Source organism: Pyrgilauda ruficollis, unplaced genomic scaffold, assembly GCF_017590135.1.
Source record: "Pyrgilauda ruficollis isolate IOZ18807 unplaced genomic scaffold, ASM1759013v1 scaffold36, whole genome shotgun sequence".
Taxonomy (NCBI): Eukaryota; Metazoa; Chordata; class Aves; order Passeriformes; family Passeridae; genus Pyrgilauda; species Pyrgilauda ruficollis.
This window is the reverse complement of record NW_024525045.1, coordinates 2,741,340-2,751,648: the sequence shown is the minus strand read 5'-3', so window position 1 is coordinate 2,751,648 and position 10,309 is coordinate 2,741,340. Positions and strand designations below refer to the sequence as shown.

General features: G+C 46.8%; 1 protein-coding gene across 5 annotated transcripts in view; it reads left to right on the top strand.

The window, feature by feature from the left end:
• The first annotated feature begins 4,469 nt into the window (after nt 1–4,469).
• Nucleotides 4,470–10,309, top strand: part of LOC121357908 (U2 snRNP associated SURP domain containing) — a 41,305-nt gene continuing 35,465 nt past the window's right edge. For 2 of the 5 annotated variants that reach the window (XM_041475615.1, XM_041475614.1), the window contains exon 1: nt 6,400–6,601. In XM_041475615.1, coding sequence (XP_041331549.1) covers nt 6,557–6,601 — 45 coding nt within the window. In that variant the 5' untranslated portion in view covers nt 6,400–6,556. Of the gene's footprint in view, nt 6,602–10,309 lie in introns of all 5 variants that reach the window. The other 3 variants (XM_041475618.1, XM_041475617.1, XM_041475616.1) reach the window with 3 other exon arrangements.

The following is a 10,309-nucleotide window of genomic DNA, read 5'->3' as shown; positions in this document are numbered from 1 at the left end:
TGGGGTTTCAGGAGAGGAAGGGCTTTTGGGGATTACTAGAAACTGCTCAGCCTCTGGTAGAGGTGAGGCTTCCCCTGGTGCTCTTCACTAGAGGGGCCACAGTGAAGAAGAGACAGGCCAGATGCTGGCCTGGGTGCTGCATCCCAGCAGGCAGGCAGTGGGGAGGGGGCTGTTGGCTAAAGAACACCTGCCCTGCCCTGCTCCCAGCACACCACACACACAGGCGCTCCCAGGAAGGCTGTGGTGATCCTGTCTCAGTCCCATATGGCAGTGACACTGCCATTTGCGGTGGTCAGTGCCATGGCATGCCCTACAGTAGAGGGCCAAAGTGACCATGATCTTCAGTCTCTCTCATCAAGGTTAGATAAGAAGGGGTGGTTGACTGAGAGCAATCAGGTTTTAGACCTGCGCTAAAGAGGCTGTTGGAAAGCCACCAGCAGCTGTTGCAACAGATGGTGTCTGGAGAACGACAGCATCCACTGCTGATTGGGAACTGCTGGCCTTGCAGCAGCAGCAGGGCTCGTTTGACATGTTCTGACTTTGCTGCAGCCTCCTGACGTTCAGGGATGTGGGAGGCTTTCAGGCCTCGTGCCTCAGGGAGCTCTGGGGTATGGCGTGGCTGCCTGGGAGAGACACCCACTGTGTTTATGGCCCACTGGGGCAGCCCTCCAGGCTGGGAGGAGCAGGTGGGGTTTGCTTGTGATTCAACACTGACAGTTCTGATGGACACTGGGTGTTGGTGGAGGTACACACTAAGGCTTTAGCAGCCACATTTATGGAACTCATTGCTAATGATCTAAGTCTTTTGCTTATTTCCAAGGCAGACTCCTCACAGGGAGAATGATCTCTGAGGACAGCCTGGGCTTTCATAAAGACTACTGCATACATATTATATTGAGTTTTCTCCTCCCAAGCCAGCTGTGGGATAGTGTGCAGGGAACCTTACAATTTGAAGCACTTACAACCTCAAAATAGCCTCTTATTCATAAGTAGTCCATCAAGGTTAGTATTACATGACTATTATGTGGTAAACCAGAGAGAATCAGGACATCTGGAGGTCACAGAGAGGAGTCCACATAATGTAGTGCATGAAGAGTCTCTCCATTTCTCTAACCAGAATTTATATTTAGAAGGGCATAGTCAGCATATACCATGGTTAATCCTACCATGTGTAGAATTTTCTGCAGGCTTTATCTCCAAATAACCTTTTAGAAGACTCTTAAAACACTGATGAAGGTACTGCCTAATGAGGTAAGTAATGGAAGCTAATGTTAATCAGTGCTGGATGAAGACTCAAAGGAAAAGATGTGCTAAAATACCAAATGTGAGTTTGTTTCTACATTATACTTTTGTTTTATTCAATGTTGAAGTAATTTCTGAGGTGTTATTTTGTCTGAAATATCAAAAGCCCTAAAAAATATTCTAAATTACTTCAACCCTATCCAGTGAAATTATGCCTTTTGGTTAGGAAATGAAAAACCAAAAGCTAAATGCATGTTTTGCACTCAAACATAGCACAGCAGGGAAGAGACTGTACTTAGCCCTGTACTAGTTTTAAAAAACCTTAAAAAGAGAGAAAGTCCTAATGTGAATATGCAGTGATGGTGTATGGAAGATTTAAGATTCGTTTGAAGATAAACCTTTAGCCTCACCCAATTCAACTCAGGCTGGCCAATATCAGTCTTAGTAGAATTTGCTTGACTTAATCCTCTACCATACAATTCCACCTGTGTAATACCTTCTTCTTTCTCAATAAGAAGTTTTATCTGAGTAAAAACATTTACTCTCTCTTTGTTTCCTCTGGATTTTTCTCCTGCACTGAAACCTTTTTAGTAACTCTGGCTCTGTTGTGATATCTTCCATGGAACCCCACTAAACCAGAGAGAGGGTAGAATTTGGCTCTATTTAAAAAGAGTAGCTATTAAAGAAAGGGAAGCTTTAGCCTCATCTGACTTTTTTGTTGTACCTCACAGTTGCAGTTTCTCTGGGAGAACATCTGAAGAGATACACAGACATACAAAAATGGTCCTTTGGTTCTGTGTTGTTTTTTTTTTTTATCCTTTCTTGAATGTCTATCAGTCTCTTGCAAATAATTGTTTGATGGGTAACTTTTTACTGCAGTGATTACAATACTTTGTAATAATTGAGTAGACACTGTGCTTTGATCTAATACTGAAGGGATTAACTTGCCTTTAGAGATTCTACTCCACTATCTTTGTCAGACTGGATAAACAGGAAACCTTGCATCACTTTCTCCTTCTTGACTAACTAGGGTCAATTGTACTTTATGAAGCTAATACCTTGATAGATAAAGAAAAGTGGGAGTGATAGTGATACCTATATTTTAAAGCCTCACCTGGAGGAGAGAAAAGGAAGATGTTGTGAAAGGGAATAGCAGTAACCAACACCATCATAGCTGCACAGCAATGTTCATTTTAATGTCTCTGTGATCAGGAGCTTCTAACTTTCTGCCCTCTTTACCTTGAAGTGAATATCTTCAGGTTTGTATCTTTATGCTTTAAAAACCAGCAATGAAACCCATCTGAAAAAACACCAAACACAGCAAACTGGGTAAAATACTTCACATTTTAAGAAAATTTCTCTGAAAATTTGGTTGTCTTTTTAGAGTTCCTGGTTTTGAAAGATTTGAGGTAATAAAACTTGCCTTTTTCTTGACAGCAGCAAATCTGAGCATAAGTATTGCTGTGAAATTAGTTTCACTGTGATGAAGAATAACGTATTGGGTAGGTGTATATTTCATGTTTTCCATGGTCAAAATCCACCACTGTCCCAGATTCCAGGGGCTCGTGGTAAGAGCAAAGTACAGCTTGTCCTTTGCAAGGGTTGCAGAACTGAACCCTCACTTACAAAGTGCATAGCTAAGAAATTGTTTTGTTTGTATGTGCAGAGTGGGAGTGTTTTGCAGAGCACAAATTGCTACTCACTGTTAGTAACCTGACAGGAGGGGCTCTCAGTATGGCGAAGGAATGACTGGCATTGCACTCATCTTGAACTTCCATGCTTTCAAAACAGCTGATAGATGTGCACATCTGGATTCTAGCCACATAGGCTAATTCTCTCTGACAAGAAGCTGCAGGAGAACTTTTGAAATTAAGCCTTCATTTGATACTTGCACTAATGCCTGCAAACTACACTGCAAATGACTGACCCTCCTCAGCCAGACGGCGCAAGTCAGATGCTGCCCCTGTGACTGGTTTGCGTAATGTTCCTCATTGCTTGAGGAATCCCAGGGGGAGAAAGAACCCAGGTTCCCTGATAAGACGTGTCCCAGGAGAGAGCAGTGGGGTCCTGGAAGGGAAAGCAGCTGCTGAACGGCAGGAGTAGAGCAGGAGTCACAGCTTAGGGAAGGTAAAGCACCAGCACTGAGAGATGGAGTAACACAGAGGTGGCTCCTGCGGGGGGACAGAGAGCAGACAGAGCAGTGGCAGCAAGTCCAGACTTGCTGAGAGGCAAACTGCCTTCTCCAGACAGCCTCTCTAGCTCCTTTTCCTTATTCCAGTGGTCCCTGCTAAGCATCTCAGTTGAGGCCAGGCTCCCTGTGCTCGGCTGAGCGCTGCCCGCCTCTGCTCTCGGCTCGGCGCTGCGCACCCAGCGCTCCCTAGCAACCCGCAGTGCACGGGGGAGCCGCAGCTGCCTGTCGTGAGAACCCTCGCTGGCGCTTTTCAGTCTCTGGCGTGGGAGGAGGCGGAGGGCGGAATAAGGGAAGAAGGCTGCCTAAGCACTGGGGAACACACAGCCGGTGGCGTTAGTGATCCGTGAGCCAGTCTGTGAAACTACACAGGAAAGTGGGAAACTACAGAGTTACAAACCAGCAGCTACACTCCTGTCCTACTCGCTATCTGCCTGCCTCATGTCCTCGAACGTGCTTCCTTTGCCACAGGGTAGGGAACTTCCACAACACCCTAAATCCTTCCCCTCCTGTTCCCTCACACCCACATTTGCTAAAAAATTACAGCAGTTCTGTGCCCTGGTCTGGAATGAGAGCAGTGGAGAGCTTTCATCTGAAAGTTGGGAAAAAAGCAGCCAAAAAGGCAAGTGCAGCATGTGGTTTACTTAATGTAGCTTAGTGTTAATTATTTATGATAATTCATTATTTTCCCAATATATTGCCTAGTGATACTTGTCATTGTAACAACAGTTAATAAACAATTCCCAGGTCTGCAGGCAACCAGACCTTATGCATTATAGTGAAAAATGCCTACAATTTGCTTTTAAATATTGTTGTTATTATTATTAGCCTACCCTTTCCAGCATTAATTCTCCATGGATTTTTGCATCTCACTGTTTCCTTTCCTTCTTGCTCTCCCTCTCCCATTAAGCCCAAAACAGTGACATGTGTTCTCGTTCACTAACTGTACACAAGTGCTACTGTACTATTGCAATGTGTTATAAATAGCACAGATTGAGGAGTACAGTTCATTCTGAAAAATTATCTTTAGAGATGACCTTTGAAACTCTTAACTATTTATTTCCTGTTTTTCTCAGCACGCTCTGAATTGTGATGCTCTTAATTTGGTGCAGTTTATTAATTACAAAAGAGTGTAGAGGCTAAGCAGTAAGCAGAGGATTTGAACAATGAGGTGCATAATTAAAATGGATTAATGAGGTGGATAAAATAAAGGGATTGAGGCCAAATGGAGCACAAATTTTCTAAACATTATTGGCTCTGAAACTCTTATCATCCAAAGGCACATTCCTCTTTCCAGCTAGATGTCTGTTTTTTATCCAGAAGTGTCAGTCATCTTTCATGCCAGGTTTATTAATATGGTCCCAGGAGAGTTGAGCATCATCTAGTGTTTTCTCCTGTAGCCCTAAGTTCCCCAGCTGGTTTGCTTCCAACTCATTGCTGCACCTGTTTGCACTAATATGTTAAAAACCACCCCAAAAGCAGGTCAGAGATTATACTAATCCCGTGTCTCTGCAAGGCAGTAAAATGGTTTTCAAGTAAACAGGGAGAAAGATGGGGGAAGAGAAGGGCTTGCCTTGGATTCTGAAGCAGTAAATCCTGCTTAATCCATCCACAATGCTCCTTGACCAGCGCCATCCCTTCATGTGGAAGGACTCCTCTATGGGAACGTTTGGGGCTCAAAATATCCTAAAAAGACTGGTGGAGTTGTGCCTGTCAATGATTGGGTTTTATTTCCCCCTCCTTCCTTCCAAGCCTCAGTGATTCCTCCTCAAATTTATCCAAGAGAGCCCTGCAGGCTCCTCCAGGGTGGAGCTGCGACCCACAGCGTGCCAGCCGTGGGAGCAGCACGCGCTTCCCGCTGCAGCTCCCGGTGCCTTGGATCACCGGCACATTCCCCCTTGTGTCGCGGAGGGCGGCAGGACGCTCCAGCAGCCGGAGAAACGCCTGGCCTTTCTCCCTGCCTCGCCTTTGCCGCAGCAGCACCGCCTGGCCCGCTGCGGACTGAACTGCGGAGCAAAGCGGCTCACACCTAAGGAATGATGGACGTCGTTATTTTTTACTTTGCCATTTTTTGCGTGACTTCGGGCGGAGTCACGTTACGTGGCACGGGCCGCCCCGGCGGGCGCTGGGCACGGGCCGCGCCTGCCCCCTGGCGGCGCCTGCGCGTCCCGCCGGGCCCGTGCCCCGCACAGCTGCGCGGGTCGGAAGCGCGGGGCGCTCTTCCTGCTGCCCGCCCCGCTCTCCCTGCACATTGACCCGCGTCCTCCGCCGTCAGGGAGACTTCCCCGCCGTTCTCCAGCCTGCCGTGAGCCTCGCTGCCGCGCCGCTGTGCCGTGTCCGCCCTGACCAGCCTGCTCGGTGCTGGTGACACGCGGTGACAGCTGCCATGGACGTGCTCGCAGCTGAGCCGTCACCCTGACACAGCCGCGGGCAGAGCAGCAGCCCTCACCAGACCATGTCCCTGCGCGCTTGGACGCACATCTGCAGCCGGTGAGGTTTCCTGAGAGTTTTGCCCTCCTCTATAAACTTCCGGCCCTGCAGTTGCCTCTGCCCTCTTCAAGCTCTCCTTTTGCCATTTTCCCCTCCCTTCTGGAACGTTCATTCTCCGCTGCCCCAGGTGGTTGTTAGCACAGGCCCTGCTCCCTCCTGCCGCTCACAGGGCAGTGGGTGTCGGCAGGTGGTGGATTAAAGCGCTCATTAATTTCTGTGTATCTTCTTGTCTTTTCCTTAAGTAGTATCTCAGCCCCTGCATATTCCACTCTGAAAATCCATGAAAACAGGGGGATTCGAGATTCATGATAAATGCGACGGCTGGTTATAATCCCCAGTTAAACAGCCTTCAATACAGTTGCAATTGTAGTGCGATATCAAGCCCAATAACGAAGGATATGCTGTGTTAGCCCTTTCACTGCTCAAGGGCTTTTCTCCCGGAGATGCCGCATCTCGGGCTCTTCCAGGCGGTACCCGCTCCATTTCCCGTCGCTGCCTGCGGTCGGGGCGGCCCTGCCGCGCGCTGGGGGGGAACCATCGGCGGCTCGGCCATCGGCTTCGCGCCCTCCGCTCGCGGGCTCGGTGGGATCGGCGCTCGCTCGGCCGCCGCCAGGGCTGAGCGAGGGGAGAGGCAAGATGGCGGACAAGGCGCCCGGCGGCTCGCAGAAACCCGCCGGGAAGGTGAGGCCGCTCCGCCCCGGGCCGCGGCCCGCGCCCGCTCACTTCGGCTCGGGAGGCACGGCCCGTGGCCCGCTCCGTTGCGCTCCGGGAATGCGGCCCGCTGCCGCGGGGCCCGGTAGCGGCAGGGTGGCGAGGCGCGGGCGGCGCGGCCTGCTCTCTCCTGCTCTGAGCCCGGGGTGACCGCGGGCCCGGGGATGGGTGGAAGGCGGGAAGGGGGCTGAGGGTCCCGGGCCTCTGGCGGGGCACGCCCGCTCCTCGAGACCGCCCCGGGCACGTGTCTGTCCCCGTGGCGTCCCCGTGCCCCGGCCGAGGAGGACGCGGGGCTCGGCGGAGGCGCTGTGCCGGCCCGCGCTCCCCGGCTTGGGGTGCGGGCTGTTCTCGAGTGCCCGAGCCCAGCCGTGCCACCGACGGCTTTCATTTCATTGCCCGAGCTCCCACGTGGGCTGAAGCCCGCGCAGGGTTAGTTTCCAACTCGGGAGCGTGAAGGAAAACGACGAATTAAGATGGAACGTGTTTTTTGAAGTGCGATGAAATTACAAGTTTCGTAGAATTGCTGTGGCGTTCCCCGCGCTTTTCGCTGAACCCTCTGTACTTCCTGTAGTTCCTGCTGGGTGCATTTCCAGCCCAGGAGCACAGGTAGCGCAGCAGTGCTGGAAAACTTGGCCCAGAGCTGTGCTCTGAAACCAGCGGTCACAGCGCAGAGCTGCCTGCGCTCGCAGCATCGCTCCTGCTGGGAGGGTGGAGGGAGAGATATTTTGGGGGATGCACTGGCGGCTGATGGTTGAGGATTACTCCCTTTCATTCACTTTCGTTTCAGGTTTTAGGTCAGAAGTGTGTAAATCCCACGTTTTGGTGTGTGAGCGTGTAAATCATTCAAAGAGGAAGCCGTGTTACGGCTCAGGAATTTCCAGTGCTATACATGAATAATTTTTGCCCATCTTTTTATTAAGCAAAACCAAGATTATTTAAATTTTTTTTTGCTAAGAAATTTTAGTAATTAATGCAGTTGGTAATGAAGTGTAGTTACTTAAAGTCTTTTCCGTGTTTACTCAGTTGTTATTAGAGTAGTAGAGTTTTATTTTTGTTTCCCTTTTATGATCTGTTCCAAATATTGCCAAGAAACCTTTTTTTTGTTTTTTTTTTTTCTTTTTAAATCTTGCTTTTGGCTTGGAATGGCAAATAAGAGCTGGACAGAAAACTTCAGCAGTAAAATGGGTCTTAATTTATGGGCAGTGGCTTTCAGGGAATAGGACATTTTGGGATTTCAAGTATAATTAAAAATAGAGTCCTTAATTATTGATTAATGCAGCTGATATCATGGTACAGAAAACCAACCCAGATGTGATTCCTTTCTTTTCGCAGTTACGTTGTAGACTATTTTTGTTTTGTCATTTGCTATTTCTGTACTGATGAAACTCTTCTTGCTCAATATACAGTAATAATTAATTTATAGGAATTGTTTTCTGTCCTAGATGTCAGTTCTGCAGAGCTGTGTTCTGGCAGTTAACTCTTCCATCCTGTGGAAGTCAGTAGGACAGCTAGGGAATATAAGGTCAGACTGTGTCCATCTGTCAGGGCCTGCTGAGGACATCCAGTACCTGCACTGCCACCTCTGTGCACTTCCCCCTCACCCCTCAGTTCCCCATTCCTGCAGACATCCAGGCCATGTTTCACTTTATATTTTAGATCTGACTTGATCCTTGTCAGTATTATTTTATGTGCCACAGGAAATAGGGATAGTACCTACTTGGATGCATGAGAATGTTTTTGTTGAAAAGTAAAGTAAAATAAGACATGGGATTTATTTCTCAAAAAGGAGATCTTGGGGGGCTGAAGAGCATGTGTTCCCTTCGGTACCCTTGTTTTATTATTCCATAAGTGCTTGTGATATGCACTGAGATACTTTTCAGATGTCTGTAGAAAGAGATGGTATTGAAATTAGTACTATTGTGTTATTTTAATTAGTTTGTTCACACAGGGATTAAAATGTGTATTTTTAGTTGAGCCTATATGAAAATGCTTATGGTTTAACAGTTGAGCAAATAACCATTTTGCTAGATTTTATGAAGTAATTATTTATCAGACATAGTGATTATTTTAAATAATTTTAGGATTCATTTACTTACATAATTAAAAGTGAAGCTGTAGGCTTCTTTTGCAAGTTACATTTGTTTTGCAAATACAATAATTTATGTATCTCACAGACTCATAAGATATGTTTCAGTGGCAATTCCAATTCAGTGCCTTTGCTGACTTCTAGATACCTGCTGGAAAGACACAGTGACCTTTTATTTTCTGTGCTCTGTGAGGAGCTGTGACCTAGTGCCTGAAATAAAATAATTTCTCCCCTTCAGAATGGTTGGTGTTTTTTCTTCAGTCTTGTTGTCCAAGTACTGAATTTGACCCAGTTATTTTGAATGTATATATTTGTATATATTTATAGTGCAAAATCACATTTTTTCATCCAGGCATTGTTTGATTCACTGACTGGGAAGCGTTGCTGGAGGTGGTACAGGAGCCCCCAGTGCCTGCATGGCTGTGGTGGCAGCTGCTTTGTGTGATACTGGCAGCTGCTAAATAACTTTGAGAGTCTCCCATGTGAAATGTGTTGCAAAAGCATTAACTATTCCTTTGGCACTTTGAGATTAGAATAGCAAGATTCATGCTTGGGATTTCCAGAAATCCAAGTAGGAAAGAAGGACAATTAAAGAATAGAAAATAGATGTTGCCAGAGCCTGCACAGGACACCGGTGTAGGACATGATTCTGAAATGACAGATTCAGTTCAGTTATTTATGTAATGAAATTTTAGCTGCTCAGCAACTTTTTGATTTTGTTATTGTATCTTCTGAAAATAGTGACTGTCTGGCATGGTCACTGCTCTTACATAGACTACTGTTCAAATTGGGTGCCATATGCAGAAGAAATGCTCCACTTGGACCAAGCTGTACTTTTCCCTTTTTCATCCCAAAAGCTGTACCTGTTATCTGAGTTCAAGGTTCTAGCGGAATGCCATTCTGTATTATGTACAAATACTTCTGGAGAAAGCCGCTGTCCATTCGCTCTTGTGTCTGCAAGTTATGATTACTCAGATAGGGACTAATTCTGATCTGCATTATTCCAGTAACTGTAAAGACCAAATACATTAGCTGTAAAATAATTTGCAGGTGTTTTCAAGCACTTACTTTCTAGAGAGAAACGAAGAATAAAAAATATAAGGCAACCTGGAAACCTCCTTTAGCTGAATTTTCACATCTTAATTTATGATGTGTTCCCATTTATTTTTCCTTGCTGTCGGTGCTGACACAAGGAGTCCCAGCCTTAGCTACTTCTTCCCTACCAAACACTGTCCTCTTTGGTTGATTTGGCATGATTTGGGCAGCAGGCTGCTGCTATGAGCTGGGAAATGGTTTGGCTGAACCTCCCCATCTGTCCCTTTGGTGAGTGATCAGCTAGACCAGGAACAGTGCTGTGGTTCAGTGTGACCAGTATGGGGGCAGGATCAATGGAAGGTGTTGAAACAGGGCAGGAGTGGCTTTCATCAGTTTCTTTTAAACATTTCACCCTGAACCTATTGGTTCTTTCAAGGACAGGGCTTTCATTTATGTTTTAAGTTATGGCAATTACAGTTGTAAAAATATCATTCAGCATTTAGAGGACCACAGATTGTCTCCTGGGTTGTTGGCAGCTTTTGTTGCTCTTTGTTTCA